This window comes from Pavona decussata, unplaced genomic scaffold, assembly GCF_977016875.1.
Source record: "Pavona decussata unplaced genomic scaffold, jaPavDecu1.1 SCAFFOLD_391, whole genome shotgun sequence".
In the NCBI taxonomy this organism is placed as follows: domain Eukaryota; kingdom Metazoa; phylum Cnidaria; class Anthozoa; order Scleractinia; family Agariciidae; genus Pavona; species Pavona decussata.
The window spans coordinates 2,007,501-2,026,552 of record NW_028145763.1 but is presented as its reverse complement, the minus strand read 5'-3'; the positions used below and the strand labels follow the sequence as shown (position 1 = coordinate 2,026,552).

General features: G+C 40.8%; 2 protein-coding genes across 3 annotated transcripts; both read right to left on the bottom strand.

The window, feature by feature from the left end:
* Positions 1-579: 579 nt before the first annotated feature.
* On the bottom strand, positions 580-3,057 carry LOC146451338 (uncharacterized). Of its 2 annotated transcripts, none has more exons than XM_085099252.1 (2): positions 1,607-3,057; positions 580-752 (listed from the first exon to the last, which is right to left on the bottom strand). In XM_085099252.1, the coding sequence occupies exon 1, from the start codon at positions 2,782-2,784 to the stop codon at positions 1,783-1,785; it is 1,002 nt and encodes a 333-aa protein (XP_084955378.1). In that variant the 5' UTR covers positions 2,785-3,057; the 3' UTR covers positions 580-752; positions 1,607-1,782. The 2 variants fall into 2 exon arrangements, with proteins under 2 accessions (XP_084955378.1, XP_084955377.1); XM_085099251.1 differs by having other exon boundaries at positions 1,617-3,040.
* Positions 3,058-4,099: 1,042 nt separating this feature from the next.
* On the bottom strand, positions 4,100-15,136 carry LOC146451337 (chondroitin sulfate synthase 1-like). The gene is made up of 2 exons (XM_085099269.1): positions 14,015-15,136; positions 4,100-6,950 (listed from the first exon to the last, which is right to left on the bottom strand). The coding sequence occupies exons 1-2, from the start codon at positions 14,756-14,758 to the stop codon at positions 5,502-5,504; spliced, it is 2,193 nt and encodes a 730-aa protein (XP_084955395.1). The 5' UTR covers positions 14,759-15,136; the 3' UTR covers positions 4,100-5,501.
* Positions 15,137-19,052: the final 3,916 nt, after the last annotated feature.

Genomic DNA, 19,052 nt, shown 5'->3' with positions numbered 1-19,052 from the left:
TTCTTACTGAGTGAATTATCAACTGTTTTGATGACATGGCCATTAAGAGAGGTTAGACCATACTTGGTACTACATTTACATAAAACGTTTTCATAATGGTGGTAAGTTGCCTTAAAATAGTTCCAGAAAATATCCATACCCCCTCCCCTCCCCCCATGGAAGGGATTCTTTTTCTAAGACCTACTTATATAACAAATCAACAGCAGCTTCCTGCAACTTTTCCCTAAGGATTTGTCTCAGAATATTTTTGGAGAACATGACATCTTTGAACATTTCAAGTTGCACGTAATTTTCTCATCTTAGAATGCATCTAGCAGTCTGGTAGTCTCCTTTGCAGCCATTGTGTCTTGTCACGTAACAGGGAGGAGCATTGCATGACGAGACACAAAACAGCTGCGAGCTGTCTGGTCAGTCGTTGAGCGTTAGGAATCGTGTGTGGGACCATATCGCTGAGTGTATTTACTGTCTGGTACTTTGCTTTTGCTAAAAATGTCATGCTGGATTATGACAATTAGATAATACAAATTTTATTTTAATGTTCTCGCTGTCAAAATTAATCTTTAAATTACCACAATGATACAGATGGAAAATATGTTATTTTTATTACATGACCAATTTTACAATAATTCTAGTGAGCCTCATGAGGCGATTGTATGTGTTTCATTTGAATGAAAACAATAGAATTTTAACAGCTGAAAGTACACAGTAAATTATCAAAGGTCATGCGGTGCCCCTTTAAAAACAAGATGCCCCTCTAATGGCACTACACGGAATGCTTAATGTAGCCCCAATTATTCCCCATTGTATGTTTCCCAGATATTTAAAAAATATCCTCCCTTGGCCATTGAAATAATTGTCTGAATGGTTTTATTCAGATATATTGCGTGATACTTATCGTTGTGTTACTAGGAATCATACCAGAAATAACTATGCAATAACGTCATGACCCCGCTGAACTGGTCTGGCCTCCTCTAGCTCTAATCCTTCTCGTTGATCTTTCGATCTGTTTTTTAAAGCGGATTTTCTTTGCTGTGAACTCTCCCAATTTCCGCCGTTTCAACGGCCGAGTACTACCTAGAAGTTATTATTTCGATTTACTGCTTGAAAAAGGTTGGTTTTCTCTCTGAAAACGGCAGATCCGGAGTCTTAAATTCAGACATGTGGCCGCCATTGAACGAAAACAATTTTTCCAAATGATGATTTGCTTTGACGTCACACAAGTAGAGATGAGTGGGTCCCCTCCCTCGTGATATACGCGCAGATAATGGAGTTTGATTGGGCCGCTTTTGTTCAAGACAATCAAAACAATAGATCCCTTTTGGGAGAGGGAAGAATTTAATCTAGTTTTAATGAATAAATCAAATGATGATTTGACGTCACACAGAAGTGATGAGTGGGTCCCCTCTCTCGTGATATGTGCCTGAAAAATAGATTTTGATTGGGCCGCTTCTGTTGAAGACAATCAGAACAATATATCCTTACTAGGGGAGGACAGAGTTTAATGCATAAATTAATGTGCACATTTATGACACCGATGAAGAAAAAGATACCCGACCGAAACCTAGACACGTCATGCCCTGCGGGCATTCCGTGTAAATATGATTACCTTAAATCACTTGCCTCTGTAAAACGCGAGGCGCGCGTGAACCGCGAAACACGCATGTTCAGATTGCGTGTATGCAAGGGATGGACCAGGTGCTGTTCACCAGGCATGCATTATCAGATTATGCAAAATTTAGCTTAACGCTTAGGCTATGTGATGGCTTCAAATGGCAACAGCTCCTACACAATAGGATCGTAAAGATCCAAATGATTTTGAAAACTGACTAAATCTTTCCAAGGAATGTAGAACACAAATGAAAATCCGGCGAAAAATCCCATAATAAGCTGGAGATAAATCGCCAAGCTGCGCGAGTCTAGTCTGACAATCAAGTTCGTGGACCCCTTGTCGCTCTCGACGATCTCAAACGCCAAGAACGCCGCATAAATAGCAGTCATTAGAAATCCAGCGATAATTCTAGTCCTTGTTACACTTCTTGGTCGCTTGTGCAACATCATCAAGCTTGTAGCCGCATTTACAGCGATCATGGAAAGTTTGAATCCACCGTAGCTTGCTCCCGAGGCAGCCCCAATGTTGAAAACAATTTGGTAACAAATGACTCCGATTGTTCCATTCTGAAACTTAGCGCTGCTGCAGTCGATGGGATCGTCACCTAGTCGTGAAAATGCCTTCCAAAAGTGAACATTTTCTTCCAAGTTGTACTCGAAACACTCCACGAAATCGTCGTTCGGCTGCTTGCAACTGTAGCTGATATCCAACAGCAGCGTTTGCCAGAACAAAGAAGAAGCTACAGTGAAAAGCAAAAAGAAAACCGCAAACAGGCTTGAAAATACCTTGCCCATAAGTTCCTCGGAGTAAGTGAGATCAATATCCCTGAAAAACCACCTTGTGAGCCCGTTGTCCATTTTTCTGGTGATGATGGCGGAAAAGGCGTTTGATACGATCCAACGGAGCAAAGCTGTTCCCTTCTCCGTCCAACACAAGCTCAAACATACCACTACTATGAAGGGAACAATGCTTGTGGCAAGAGCTGGAAATCCAGCACATAAACCGTATTCATAACGCTTCATGATGAAGGAAATGTAGGGCTTCACCTCGTCGCTTTTGCCGTCTGGGTTCAAAAGCATCCGGTGGTCAATTTCGTGGAAACTGATGACAGTCAGGTTCACGCAACGCATTGGGTCCGTGACGCGTAACGCAAAATTTGGAAGTAAGATTATCATTTAAATCTTTTCAGCGCAAAAAAACCGTACAAATGAGAATTTCATGTGAAATCCCGGTTAAACCACGTTCCGTCCTACCTGCAACGATGGCCGAAATCATATGCCCGAGGGATTTTCCGTCACGGCACTGACCAAGCGTTTTTTCTTCCGTGCAGCAAGAATCGCGATTTTTTTCTTGCGTGCGCAGGAATCGCAATATAAGTTTTCTCAAAGGCAGGTTGGGAGCAACGTTATCTTCACATTTACCATAAGATATGTTAGTCTGACTCTCAATTACAGTAAAGCCCGGATTAAAGTGCATGCGTTGGGGGAGATTACTTCGACTGGCAACTGATCGAGGTGGAGAACTTTACTGACGTTGGTCTACAATCAACGAAAAAACTTGTTGGGAAGGTTACTCAAGAAGGCGACAGAAAGTGGGTCTCTGTTTAATATTGACATCGGCACATTTACTACTTTCGCATGTTTAGGCCTTTGTTTGTCCTCTCCTCTTCCCCCCTGCCCCCTGTTCAATGTTGGATTCTCAACGATAAACATACGCGTCAACATTGACTTTTTAAGCTCAACATTGAAACAGGGGAGGGGAGGAAAGTCTTATCGAGGCGGAACTTTGGAACCTTCCCAAGAATTTTTTCGATGATTGTAGATCTCTTGCATGCATTCAAGTTGCACGCTTTAATTTGTTTTCCTTATATTATTTTCCACAAGAAATCGTAAAAAGACTTGATCGCGAGAACCACTCAAAAGTCACAAACTGGAAAAGTGAAAATTCTCACAAAAGTTCAGACTACAAAGCGTTCGGGTTTTTTTTTCTTCCTTTTAAAACCTTCCCACTGATGAGGGGGAGGGGGTGGGCAAGAATGGGAAGGACTCCTCTTTGTAAGAGGGAATGACGGGGACGTTTCTCCTCACAGTTTGAGGATATGGAGGCCGTTAATAGTACTGCTTAAAAAACTGGTAACTTTCATTCAGGCCGGGGAGAACATGAACTCGAGCCACGCCCGGCATCTTTCAGTGGTTCCCTAAAGTAAAATTTTAAAACTTCAACGGATAATCCAGCAATTGCCATGGGAATTCCCCCCCCCCCCCCCATCCCGTCCTCCGTCCCCACGGGAGAAGCATCCAGCCAAGATGGGATATGTTGGAGTTCCGGTATGGAGGGAGGGGAGGGTTGGCGGTCAGGTACATGTATGGAATAGACTGACATCGGAGGATTTGGTCATTGCAACCAAAGTCGAAAACTCGAGAAATATTCGCTTGGCTTGAGTATTGGCCTTTAATATTTAGTATTCAATATAAACGACTGCAAAGACAATCCTAGAAAATAGTTGCATGTATATTTAACACCAACAGAAGTGATCTACCACATAGAATCATTCACCGGAACAAAACGAAATAAACGACAACCCTCTAGGTTGCATTGTCGGGAAGCCGCTCAAGTTGAAGCATTTTTTTAACCATGACGAATATAGCAATTCTTTTCAATTTTTTTCGTGCGGCGAAAAATAAAATAATAAAAATTGAATAAATCTTAGAACAGCTGCTCAGCGTAGCAATGTCACCCAGCCTATGAATGATGTAAACTTCTAAATTTTGCTGGTCTTGTTTTGTCCTTATATATAGCCTGATTTTTTCCGCCAAAAATTCTGCTGGAAAATGTTTAGACTCTACAAATTTATATACTTAAAAATCTGAAAGACAAACGGGGGGCTCTACCCAGGACCACTTAGTATCTTTCATCATTTAAATGGTCATATTTTTTGGATCTCATCCGGAAACAAAAATCAGGACCACCTTGTATCCCAGAGAAATATTGAGCTGAGTACTGTTCACTTTAATTGGTTCACATTTAGATCCAAGGGGCGTTTTCCATTTGCCAATACTGGCCGGCCGGCCAGATAGGTCAGTTCGTAAACGAAATGTACCAATTTGAAGGATAAGCTTTATCCTACTCGTTCTAATTTCTTCAAAATAGCAGGTACTATTTTCGGAGTGATTATTTTTCAAGATTTTTTAACACCATACCTTCAAAATGACGCATTCGATTTAAAGGCTGGACGGTTAGGCCGATCAGTACTGACAAATGGAAAGCATTTTAAGAAAGCAAGAATAAATAAAGGAAGTAAAAATTAAGTAAAAATTGGTCAAAACAAGGTAAAAATTCAACATTTTCCACACGGGCGATTGAGTCCAACAGTTAACACAAACATCTGTGTAAGATTAATAAATACTTTTTTTAAAATCTACCTTAATCTGAATCGACAAAGAAAGAAGCAGATTCAAGATTGATAAACGCGTTGATACCTTGTGTACAATGCTGGCCAAAACAACGTGGGGGAACCCCAGAAATCAGTCTTGGGCCGTGGAAGTAGAAGAACGTGGGGGGACCCCTTGAAATCGGTATCGGGGCGTGGAAGTTAAGTTAATGCTTTGAGAATTAATGTTAGGAACATTTCTTTAGTTGTTTGTGCCTTTGTCGCCAAGGAATGACAGAAACACTGAGTCTTTATATAAAATTAATTTCACCGCTTGTGGATTGTGATCTGCGCTTTCTTCGATTCGTGTCACCGTCCAGCAAAACGCGGACAGCTTTGCAGCTGTCCTCAGTAATTTTAGCCAGCATTACGATTTCTGCTTTAACACCGGTACCTAAAAATCTATTTTAAAATCCCTCGTAATCTATATCAAAATTCATTAAAATAGTCAATACCTAATAATCAATAACTTTTTAAATGCCCTTTAGATAACATATCTCTAACTAGCGACTTCTGCGAGCCAAACCCAGAGGCTTTCGAGCCTTGGCACATTGCATACTGGCGATCGACAAGTTTGGGATCGCAGATGACCGGATGATACACATGTACAAGGCCAGGATCGGCCGCACGAAACACCCTAATCTCCTCATGTTTCACAAACTTCTCGTACAAGTCTACGTCTTCGAGTCCCCACCCTTGAATAGTTGTGTCAAAACCCCCGACAGCGCGAAGATCGTGGTTATACGCGGCGACGATGCCAAACGCATAGGCTCTCCAGAAACCCGCATCCATGTCTATTGTGAAGTGGTTCTGGGGCGCTGTTTGATTGGGGTAAGTTATGTCCGAATCAAACTGACTGAATACCATGGGGTAATACACTTGTTGTCCCAGAGCTGTGTTCATACGCGCGCGGTGAAGAAAACCCGCGTCGAAAACCAGATCCACGTCGCAAAAAAAGAGCAACGCCTTCCTGTCAAACTGGTTTGCTCCCAGAGAGAGCGCCAACCCACGAGAAAAGTCGCCAATGGCTTCCAGCCACAACAGGTCCGCTTCTGGATACCGGGTTTGATAACCTTTCATGATTTTCTTGTGTTCGTGAGGAGGCGACACAGACGGAAAATACACAACGAGGAGTTTAGCACTCTCGCGCCGTTTGAGACAAACGTCTTCGTAAGTCTTCATGAAGCGGCGAAATGTCTCAATGCGACCTGTCAAAGGGAGGATGAAATGCACCGCAGGGACCTCTTTTGCTAGGGGCTCGGCTCGGTAGACCATATTCCCAAAGGGCAGTTGTAAGAAAGCGTGATGGCGGACATGCACGGTCATGCGCCTCCGGTTGTGTCCAATGTGCCGGTGATACTTCATGAGCATGTCCATGATGTATTGGGCGCCATATAACGGGTGCACTCTCATGTAGCCGTGATTGAGTTTCTTGAACTCGAGGCTACGATGTAGGACTCGCTTGGCCTCTTCATTTATGAGCCCCATTGTCTGGCCCAGTACGTGGTTGAGCCCGTCCTTCCACGGGTCCCGCATTCCCGTCTCTGGCGGTTGGAGCGTTGCTTCGGAGTAAAACTTTTGCGCTGTGAACATGTCCCAGGGCTCGGTATACCTTGAGCTGAGCTGGTGATGGAAATCTTTGACACCCTGAAGGGTGGTTTTTTCTTCAGTGGAAAGATAAGCTGGGCTTGTGCTTAGGAGTCGGTCCATGTTCTTTAGTACTCTTTGAAGCAAAATTGCTTGGTGCTGTAGATCTTGAATACGCATTGTCATGAAGTGAGACTGGAGCCGGTACATGTACGAGGGCTGTTTGACAGGGTGCAGGGTGATGGCTTTACGGACAGACTTGGTGTCCAGGTTACCATGGAACGCCTGAGATTTGCTTTGATTGTGGTAGAACAAAGCTTGCATCTGCGAGAAAAATTACACAGAAACATTAGAACAGAACGATCGCTGTTCGTAGGTACAACTCAGCGTTCTATCAAACTCAGCAAACACATATGTTTATTAGTTTATCTTGAGTGATTTTTCCGGCGATGGTGGTACTTTTTAAGGACCACTCAAGTGAGAGCGATCAACGCCCCTTCTCCGCTTGCGAGAAGAACATTGTTCTGTTTCAAATTGACAGCCCGAATATCACAAATGCTATAACCAGGGCCCAGTTGTTCAAAGCCCGATTAAGCTAATTCTGGATTAACAACAACTTTGGTTCGAGTTTAATTACACAACAATAAAGATTTTTCAAAAAGATTTTTTGTCCCTCAGTTTTGACGTTGACTTTTCTTTACCACTAACTTGACATTAGACTTTAAAAACAATTTCAACCAGCAAGCAGAAAACCTCGGTTAACTTTTAATCGTGGATTAACGGTAATCGGCTTTTGAACAACCGGGCCCTGATTGGCTCGGCTCCTATAAATAAAATTAATCACTCTATTTAAGTGACAATGTATTCAGCACAGAGCACCTACTTGGGGACACTTTTCAGATTGAATTGGAATTTAGAAGTATGGGTTTTTGAGGAGAGGGGAAAACCGCAGTACCCGGAGAATAACCCCCGGAGCAAAGACGAGAACCAACAACAAACTCAACCCACATATGACACCGAGTCTGGGAATCGAGCCCGGGCCGCTTTGGTGGGAGGCGAATGCTCTCACCACTGCGTCATCCCTGGGATACACAATGAGTACTTTGAAACTTCAAAATAACAATACACGCAAGGATCGCATCCTCTGCGAAGCTAAGACGTGTAAAGTAAATAGGCCTATGCATTTTACTAAGGTCATAACAACGTGAAAGACTGCATGCGCACAATAAGTACTAAAATATTTCTTCAATCACATTCAAAGAGATCAGTCATGGCCTAAGCGGTTTCTTTGCGGACAACAGTGTTTACTCTCTCACGCCATCTTGAGTGAGCGTTTTACTTCTACCGCTGTAGCCAGAAACTAAAGTTTCCATCGAAAAAAAAGAAGCAGTCATTGTGTTAAGGGCGCATCATTATGATGGGCGCAAGCGTGAGCTTTTAAATTCTGATTTATAAATCCAAACCTGACAAAGCAGCCGGGCAGACCTTTTCAGGATTGATTGGCGACAAAATGGTGCAATTTATCTTACTACAATCGCACATAGGTACACACAATTTCTACAAGCTTAAGGGATAATTGAACTGCACATTCCTCACTCTGCCCTTTCGAATTCTCAAAGGCAATTTTAAACTACGAATTGTTTCCTTTCGTGTGTTTTGCTCGCCCTATACTACCCGACGAAACTACTAGAACTGTTCAGTAATTGAACTTACTCGAACTCAATCGAACCTAATTGAACGATTGGGTTTGATTAAGTTCGGTAATCGAACACAATCGAACCAAAAAAATTGTGTGAGAATTCGATCGCGTTCGATTTCCGAACCCAATCGAACTTAATCGAACGGTGCAAACCATCAGTCGAAATAGACAAGAAGTCTTTTTAGCATGCAAGAATAAAAAAGAATAAGGTGAAACGAACAATAGATTGATGTAGCTTTACTGAAACATCATTTTATGATCTACTGCTGTTATCATTTTTAATCGAATGTATGCAACTTCGGCTACCGAACCTAATCGATTGGGTTCGATTGCTCCAATTTTTTTGTGAGAGTTCGATTGTGTTCGATTGTCGAACTCAGTCGAACCCCCGCAATCGTTCGATCAAATTCGATTGAGTTCGATAAATGAAACGTTCGATTTGGTTCGAGTAGTTACGTCGGGATACCATCACTGAAAAAACGAAAGAAAACCACTCGTCCTCAAAGGCCATTTCATTGCGGAAAACAGTGTTTTATATTCTCTCGCACCATCCCTTGCAGAGAGTCAAGGTACGTTTGAACTCGTATAAATTACTTTTGAGGGTCGCTGCTACTTTGTGAACTTTACGACATTAAAGAGAGAAGCTTGGTTATTTCATTTAAAAGCTTGAATTGAATATTTATCTACCAACGGCACGATTTTGACAATGAATATCAAACTACAATGCAGTGTGCAGCTAAATAATTATTGCCACTTAAAAACAAAACATTTGCATGGATCTGTTTTTCACGACAACTTTGTTCTATTGACACAAGAAGACAAGTAACAGCCAGCTGATGGCTTTGTCCTATTCACAGGACAAATACTCTATTGAAAAGGGTCTAAAAGCTAGAGAAATATACTGGAAGTAAAACAAGGCTGGGAAAACAGCAAATCTCTCATATTTACATTTAAATCTCTTAGTCTTAATGGCATAGAGATCGTACCAGCCAACATTGGCACACAACCTATTAGAGCTTTGCGTGCAATGAAAACAGTTGAAATTACCTATATATAAAAAAGCTAAAGATTATTGCTAGAAAGGAAGTCCCTTCTATGCGATCTTCCTCTTGATTAACCAGTCGCTGTCTGAATTTTTAGTTTAGTTGGGTAAATTGCCTGTTTGGTTAGAAAAAAAATAAGCGTAACTTGTGTTAAAGGTAAGCTTGACGCTTTCAAAAGAGGACGTGTGAAAGCCAGCTGAAAAAGCTTTCCATTAAATGGGAACTTACTTGCTGACTGTTTTGTCAATTCAAATGACAAGTACTCTATTGAAAAGGTCTAAAGACTAAACAACAAAAGCTGGCGGTAAAACACAGCTGGCAAAACAGCAATTTTCTCATATTTAAAATTCTTAAATCTCTTAATGATACAGCATTTTGGCCTATACATATTTATACAGTACTTTGAGCTTTGCATACAATGAGGATAGTTGAAAAGAACAACTACAAGAAAACTTAAGATCATTGCCAGAAAGAAAGTCCCTTGCATGTAATTTCGTTTCGATGAACATTTGGTTGGGCAAATTCACTTGGGGATTAATTATCAAAAATAGTTACTTGTGTTTAAAGGCAAACTTGAAGCTTTAGTTTAATTTGATATGGTATGCATCAAGTAATATTAGTTCATTCCAATGTATTTATTTTTAAATTGCAAAGTGCTATTTCTAAACTCGTGAAATAAATACTGCTGTGGTATATTGTTGAACCATTCAGTTACTGTTATTTAAATTTCTGTCCTGTAAGGATACCTAAATTAAGCCAAAATGGTTTAGGATGATGCTTTCCCATCTCATCACCTTAAAATATTAGTCATAAACCTTTATTAGAAACCCCCCTTAATTAGACTAAGGCTAAGTGACTGCTTAACTCGAGGTTGACTATTTTACTGATAGGATTCGCCCTGATGGAGGACTAACACTTGAAGCACCAGCACTCAGATCACTCTACGATGGCCAATTTACCTTGTCTATTTTGTTAATAAAACCAACGATTGTTTCCATTACCCACTGACGCAGCACCACAGTTTCTTTACAAATGAAGGTTCCCCTATATCAGTATTTTAATACAAGATTCACAGGCTGGAAGAAATTTCTGGGGCTTTTCAGAGTGGTTGTCAAACACAGAGCTGTTAAATAATGGCTGCAGCTTGACTGTGCACAACCATGATAGCCCGTGAATGGGATCTCAAAGTGGGTGAAAAGACACTGAGAGAAAGCCATACTCAAGTTTTCTCTTCTTCCTATACCCCACTTGGGAGCAGAAAATTTCTCGGATAGGGACGATAAACCGTAGGCCCCGTCTCACAAACCTTGTTTGTAAATAACTCTGTGGGACGTTAAAGAACCCACTCACTGTTCGCAAAGAGTAGGGGACGTAGTTCCCGGTGTTGTGGTCTGGTCTTTGTGTGTATATTATCATGGTTGGGTGGGAAAATGCTCGGAGACATTAGCTACATTAAGCTACTCTACAATCCGAAGGTAAATAAAGATTGATGATGATGATGAATGATATAAGTGTAAATAAAAGAAAGATCCTCCCAGTTTCTTCCATTTACTCTTTCATCTGCAGTTCAAAATATGTTTCATGTATTCATATTCAATGGTATAAGTTGAAACATGGACTGGTCTGTAAAAGACTGGATCATGCCCATCAAGGTTCAATAAACCCCCATCCCACTCCCCGCCTCCTTGTTGTGATAATTATAGCAGATATGAATCCAACAATAGCTACGTCTGAGAAAAAGAAAAACTCAAGAAAATAACCATGATATTGGTTACTCAGGTTTACGGACTACTGATGACAGATGATTCCAGAGTTGAATTCAGAGTCTAACAGTGATCAGCATCAAATTTCTCCTTGTATTTCAATGCTCATTCAAAACCTGAGGTCTTGAGAATTAAGGATATGATCACTCAAGGTGGATTTTCTTGATTTTTTAAAAACTTCTCCCCAGTACTTTTAAAGGAAAAATATGGGGACAAGATAGGAGAATTTGTTCTTTGATGCCACAGGTTAAAGGGTTAATAGCATTCCTTTTGACCCATTCATTTATGTTCTGGGGTTAGACTGATTGCCAGTTATTGTTGGCAAATTTTCTGTTCAATCATTTGGGGTGGGGGTGTATGCTATCAGTCAATAATAATTTTATTGGTTATTGTGCTGTAGCTTGATTCTCAGATGGTCCAGGTTGCTTGCAGTCACAACCTGGACTGTCTGAAAAATCAGGCTAATTGTGCTGTAGAATCACTTGCAAATTTGACCCCCAATATCTGACATGCCACAGACCAGTAACCCCTCAAATGAAATGTGCCACTATGATATTGACACACCATACTACCAATCAGTGCTCTGTCTGTGGGTGAACAAGTTTAATTGCATCCCCAGAATGTTCACCCCACACCAGATGCTGATTTCAACACTGTCATTTTTTTTTTTTTGCCAGAGTGCAACTGCACCACTTAATTATAGAAATTAAATTTGATATTTTGTACTAAATGGGTTTTCACTTCACTCAAAGCAAAATGTGAGTGATTAACTGAATAGCCTGCTACATAAAGTCTTTTGCAAAATTAGGGGTGCATATTGACCCACAAGATTCGTGACTGGGAAATGCACATTTCACTGACCGGGTCCCAAAGTCTCATTTTCTGAGCTTGCTAGCTATATTTACATTGAATGTATTAGGCTGCTAGGGCCCCTCCCCTCCCCCTCCCAGGTAGCACAGAAACAATTACAGTGCTGTTTTGTGTTGCTGATGTCCACACTCAACCAGACTGATTTCTGTACTGCACAAAATTGATCAGGTATGGCATTTAAGGATTAGCTAGCAAGGAGTTTTTCATTAAGATAATGATTTATACAAAGCATTTTTGAGTGACTAACCATCCTGACAAAGGCTTCAGATGTAAAAAAGCAAGAAAAATGTGTTCTGGGAGGAAAGTATTCCATGTTTCTTGTGATTCATTTTCCCTGACTAATCTTACAACTCAGCCCTTATTTCCTCTGGTCTCCCCCCTTTCATTTTACGAGGTGAGATCATGCATGTCGCAAAAGTTGCCTCAACATTAAGAATATTATTGACGTACTTCAATCGGCACTTATACCCTATACACCAGTTACCAAGCATGGCTATAATCTCTGCTCTGGCAGCTCTTAAGGGCCAATACTGTTTGAGGTACAATAACGCAGAAATATGTGTTTTGATAACTTTATAACTGTAAAATATTTTGTGAGATAATTGTGATAACACTTGCTGATCATGATACCCTTCTAATTATTTAGTTATTCACTTTGTGAAGGGCAAATAAACTGATATTGTATTATCAGTCTTTTCTACAGAATTAAATCTCTGTGCACCCACATGTGGGATTAAATCTTTAAATAAACAAAACAATGAGGGGGTGGGGGGGGAGAGACTACTTCTTGGAGGGTTTTATCTTTCAACTTTTGAAGTATGTTGAAAACAAATATTTCGAGGGCATGGGCTAATATTTTACCTGGCATTCAGTAGAATTCTCGCTTTACTCAGATGGACATGCATTGAATGCAGAAATCTTCAGAGGGGCTTATATCATTTTGAAACTTTACAATATGTTGAAAAGAAGCTCTTTTTCCTGGTATTCGGCAGAATGATTAATTTAACTCAGTCACGAATGCGTGGTATGTCATTGACGTCAATAACTATCATGATAGTTGCAATGGCTTGTCCAAGTACAATAAATACGTCATGCCGACAATTGCGTCATTAGAGGATAAGTCACAAAAAGATGACTGAAATTAATTTGTCTACAACAATGATGTTTTGACCAAGCAAAACCAAGAGGTCTGGGGAAGGTACCGACATGAAAAATAGAAAACAAAAAAAAAAGAAAAAGGAAAAGAAAAATATAAAGAAAGTGTATCACTGGAAGGCACGTCACATTTGCGACAGGCACTCAAAAATTTCCTGGCCTGTGTGGAGACGTCTCCTATATCTTTCCGCTCAAAGGAAATAGGTGGCGTCTGCCTGTGCATGCAGGCTAAAAATTACCAAAATGACACATTTGAACGATTAAATATAGCTCTGATCCAATATAGTGCAATTAAGTTTAAATTACTGGGAGAATCTTTCTAGAAAACATAATTTCTTCCCTGCATTTGTTGATAAACGTTGGTGGAGAGTTTATCAAACAACATGCCGGAAATGTGTCATAGAGCCTTAGCTAGACTCGATAACATTTCTTAGTACCAGTGTACTAGCTCCTAAATGCCTTTGTTTTCGTAAGAAAAAAAAAAGCTATGTTTCTTTGAGATTAATTTAAAGACAAAGTCAGCTTTAAGAGGGGTTGCCAGCTGATCCCCTCGACCCTTCTCGGGCTCATCTCTTGGCTTTCGTGTCAATGAAGCTTCATATAATAGCTCATTCGTTCTTTTCAAATCTCATCCACCTACGCATTTACGCAACTGATATGATGTTGTTTTTGCGTGGTCCAATTTCATATTGATTCCAGGAGCAAATATATATTTTTCAAGAGAGAACGATAACAAAAATGCAAACTATAGGTAATGACAATATTCGATTCAAAAACTCCATAAGCTTAATTTCACCAAAGTAACAATAAATAAAATAATAATCTTATCAAAGGCTTAAATAGAATACAGGAACTTACCTCAAAAGACCAAGTACATGGAATCCCCACAAATCGTTTTATACATCTTCCCACTTCGACATCTTCGTGTGAAGTGAGCAAATTTTTCAAGCAATATTCAATGTGCGGAACAACTTTCTTCAACACGGATCTACTCATAATAACTCCAGGGCCCCCCATACAGAAATTATCACCGTATCCAAGACCCAGTAGTCCTTTCTCATCTTTGGCTCCAGTCCCGGCTTGTCCAAGATAAATGTCCTGAGAACTGTTAAGCGAGTGAAGAAAGCTCGCCAATTTTTCCGTTCTTATATAAACATCGTCGTCCGAACGCATGAACCACTCGAAATTATCAATGTAGTTGTCGTGCATATATTTTAACATCATCATGGATTTTCTCTGCGGAGGGTACGAATCGTCCACACCTGGTAGACTAACCACGGGCAGTTCCATCTTCTTTTGGGATATGCCGCTAGAGAAAAACTCCAACTTTCCGGGGACATTTTTGCCCCAAGTTTCAAACACACCTTTCGCCCGCGAGTTGAGAAATTTCTCGGCTGTCATCACTCCAACAAAGATAAGATTTCGAGAATTAAGCTCTTTGGCCATTGTTCTCGGACGAACGTCCCTCACGAAGTTCATTCGGCAACGCCGGGTTTCAACGGGCAAGAGACTTTGCCGCAGGAACAAAGCTACAGAGAAGCCAAAAATCAAGCCACCGAACATCGTTACCACACCACGAATACTCATGTGTCTTGGTTTCATGGCGAATAAAAAAACAACTCCAAACAAATCTTCAATGAAGGCCTTTCTGTGCTACTAGGGAAAGCAACAAGCGGTTAAATCTTGAAACATAATCAAGGCCATTATCCTCGCATCGTCGGCCATCTTTGTGATTACTTTACGTCACATGTGCAAATAAACGCTCGAATAGTTGATCCCGCTTCTCGTTTCTTCGGAGACGCTGATTTTTGTCACAGCTATCTTGCGTTGTTTTTGATCATTTTTTTAGCGATAGATACACTCAGCCAGCTGCTCTTTTTCTCGTGAATTTTCATGTCCTCAATCAAATTCAGTGAGGTATAAATAAATCATTTCGCGTGCCTTGATTGGATGGAGCCATCGGTTCACCGGCAATAAACAAAAGGCCCCCCGAAGACTATTTTACACGCCTCAGTAGTCAGGTTTTTGACACTTCATTGAATGCAAACCAACCCTCTATATTTATAGCTCAGAACACGCACGCTGAACTATTAATAAAACGAAGAGAAAATAGCAACTACGGAAGTAAATTTCAGAAAATTATCACTGTTTTATAATATTCTTCTGGCATAAGAAATTAGTTCTTGTTTACATTCTCAAATATCGAAAATGGCCGGCTTACTTTTGCTGGAGAATAAAACTCAATCCTTCTAATCAGTGAGCCGGTATGTATAGCAATTATACAGGTTCATAGATCGAATAAAACGGCGATTGTAGGTGTAATCTTCAAAAAAAAATTACAGCAATCATTGGCGTTTAGTGATTGTGTTATGACAAAAATGCCCCCAAACGGGCTGAGCAAACAACAGGATTTTATAAAAGGCCCTTGAGTGATCTTGAAGCTTTATAGTTTTGACGGCCAGACGCCGCAAAAATAAACAGTGGACATTTAGGTATTCATAATTTTAAATAAATCTTTAATATAGCCAGGAAGGTATCAAAGAAATAAGGGTCTTCTTCTCTTGAGGCAGTGTAAATGTAATATTTTGCAATTATTAAACTGAGGTTCAGGCCAAGTTGTAGCTACCCTGCGAGCAGAGGCCCTTCGATCTTCCTAGATCGAAGGGCCTCTGCTCGCAGGGTAAGTTGTAGCACGATATTGTTAGTGAAGCCATAGATAATATTTTCTTCGTTGAGCTCGATAGAATCTTCAGTTTTCGTATTCTACCGATTTGTAAATTCTGTCCAAAAGCTTTTGACAAATAGACAAGATACAAATTAGTGGGTTAGTGTTTGTTTTTGTTCACAAAGATGGCAATTATCCTTCTCTTAAATTTTATCTCTAAATAAGATTGCGTTAGTTGGCAGAATATGGTGCACGACTTTGTATTGAAAGATGGTGATCTTAATATCTTTAAATGGAATATTGAAGATTATTTGACTGAATTGCGTTGTTATCTAAGTTTGCTTGCCTCATTCTTCTTTCAGCAGTTGGACGTTGAATTTTTTTTGGCGGTTAAACTCTGGGTCGCTATTTTGCAAGTAGTCTGAAATGTCAGCCGTCTCCTCGATCCTCCCCCTAACCCGCAGGGGGCGCGGATCTCTCTCTCTCTCTCGCCCCCTGCGGGTTAGGGGGAGGAGATGGCTGACAACTATTTTGCAAGGAAGTTTGTTTGTTGATATCGTGTTGACAGTGTCTGGGATCGAGGAGGGGTTTCATGGGTGTCTTGCAGTTTTCGAATCCAATCTCGGAGGAACGCGCTACACAATGCGAGATATTTCAGAAAGTTGAAAGATTTCAAAAAAAAAAACTTGTTACTAAACACGTCAGGCGTAAGGAATTTGTTTTTGTTGAAGATATATATCGTTAACTCTAGTGATTCCAGCGTTGTGCCATTCTCTGTAACTGATACGGACAGGCCTTCTATTTTACTAAACCTGCTATTTTAGATGATTTCCTCTAATATTTGTTCTTTGGTTTGAGGGGTATGTTGAAACAATCTCTCCATTAGTATATTTAGATTAAGGCTCAAACTGACACTGAGCCCCAGCCATCTGGCAAATGCATTTAGATTTGACGTCGCTCAACTATAGCTAATTCAACTTGATATTGAAATCCAGAGAACCAGACAACAGAAATGAATAAAGACGATTGCTCGGCCCGCTTGGCCTGACGGAAAGGAACTTACTGGAATTGATTGAAGTGGCTGACACAATATTACTTAGCTTTCATCATCATCTGGGGATACGAGATCAGAAATTTGGGTAACCAGATGGGATTGGTGTTGCCTAGTTCCTAGGCTTCTCTCTGTCTTTCATGTCGGTCAATCCGGTTCGAATCACGTGGTCTGACCGGCCGCGTTCGCCTCGGTTACGTCACCGAAACGAATTGATCACGAGGGCCTGGAAGAAAGCCCTACCGGGACAAGGCAAGGATTGGTGATGGAATATGTACATCTCAGTACAACCAATACAAAATGTCTTTATAATATGGTTATTTTCAAATCTCGTCCACCCACTCATATTTACGTAGCTCACATGATGTTTATTTTAATACGTGGTCCAATTTCATATTGCTCACACGATTGGCCTTTAAAAAATAAATATAAACTTATTTCTAGATATTTCATTCACAGACGTCTTACCAAGACAAAGATAATAAAATTGCTATAACTAGTAACTGATAATAATCGATAATCATCAGATAAATAATTATCAACAGAATACAGAGACTTACCTCAAAAGAGACCAAGTACATGGAAGCTCTAGTCTTTCACATGAGATCTACAGGCGATTTCTGTACACAAATAACGAGACCTGATGTAGCCCACGGGCTGCACGAGTGTTTCCACCATGTCCTTCTGTTCTCTGAAGTCAGTGTGAAGTTCAGCAAACACCACCACTACTCCACTCCTCGGTTTAGAGTTGTTTTGTTAACACTTCAGTTGTAAGTGGTGCGCTGTTTAGATCAATGAAGCGGAGTGTCATTTACGTCTACCGATGTGCGGTTGCCTGGTCTCTAGAATAAACACCGTGACTCAGTAGTAAATGATGCCACGGCGAAGTCAAAGCGCGGAGAAAACGAAGACCGTTACCCAGCCTGCGTAGCTGGCGGTTTTGGTGGGCGGGAAAGCCGGGCCAAAACGAGTGGTGCAGCTGCGGGTGAAATGGGGAGAGAACCGCGACAGTCGTGGCGAAGCCGCGTCAACGAGCGGCTTCGCCGCGAGGTTTCTCGTTCCCCTCGCCCCATTTCCCCGCCGCTTCGCCACTCGTTTTCCCACAAAATCCGCCAGCTACGCAGGCTAACCGTTAGCCTGCAATCTAGATAATAGACAGTAGAAGGTAACGTGATACTGAGCCACAGAAGATCGTACGGAACGCAAGGTATTCACAGGTACCTTTTACGGCTTCGTTGAGAATCTTACAAGCCAAGGTCTGAACTCAAATGTCAGTGCATGCGAATGAATAATTTTTTCAAACCAGAATACTGGGTAATTTGAATATTCAATATGCTATAAACTTGATTTTTCGTGCATTCCGACGCACCAGGCTAATTTGACCGACTTTTATTAGACCTGTTACAATGCACACTAATTGTTGTGAAAAAAATTATTCTACTGACTCAGATTTACAATTCAAAGGGGCTTGTAGAGTGGCATGAATTACGGTGAATTGAAAGAATAATAACGAAAGACGAACGGTGAGGACTGAAGGAATAATTTACCTGTACATTAATAATGAAAAGTACGGAGTATATGGTATATGGTCATGGTAATGCGTGCTTTTTTGCGCGTTTTCTAAAATGGCCCTAAACGGGTTTCCACACTGCAGTTCCGGCATGGGTGATTTCCGGGATGAACAACCAAGACATTAACTCACTGTACCTTTGCGAATCAAGCAACATTCACTTTCGTTCAGACGTGCCAAGATCGCAACCAAAGAGTCAGTTTGTCCCAATTTTGGCGCGTTCACACAGAGGAAAACGCCCAAAACCCCACGGAACAACTTGAAGCGCTGGCTAAACTATGGGCGGTGTTGTGTTGCAATTTACCCTGCGAAGAGTGGTTTCTCCAGTGAACGCTACTGGAGAAACCAACGCTCGCAGGTTAGTTGCAATCTGAACGCGTAATATCAGTTTTTACTAAAATTTATATGCAATTTTCGTATTTTGGTCGAGGACAAAGAAGTAAAGTAAATCTTGCAATTAAAACCAGTCTTACTGTACGTTCTTAGTGAGTAGTAGTTGCTGTCTATGTGATCATTTTTATCGAAGGTTATACTTTCCCGTGGAAGAGCATGTTAGAAGGAGTTTAGATAACGGCTTCCTTCCCCCTTCCAGGCCGCTCTTTTCTTAATC

What these genes read in the sequence shown, in the direction of transcription:
- LOC146451338 (XM_085099252.1), bottom strand. Translation starts at nt 2,784, where the DNA reads ATGATAATCTTACTTCCAAATTTTGCGTTACGCGTCACGGACCCAATG.
- LOC146451337 (XM_085099269.1), bottom strand. Translation starts at nt 14,758, where the DNA reads ATGAAACCAAGACACATGAGTATTCGTGGTGTGGTAACGATGTTCGGT. An exon ending in CATGTACTTGGTCTTTTGAG is followed by an intron (nt 6,951 to 14,014) that starts GTAAGTTCCTGT and finishes TTTTTCTCGCAG; the next exon opens with ATGCAAGCTTTGTTCTACCA.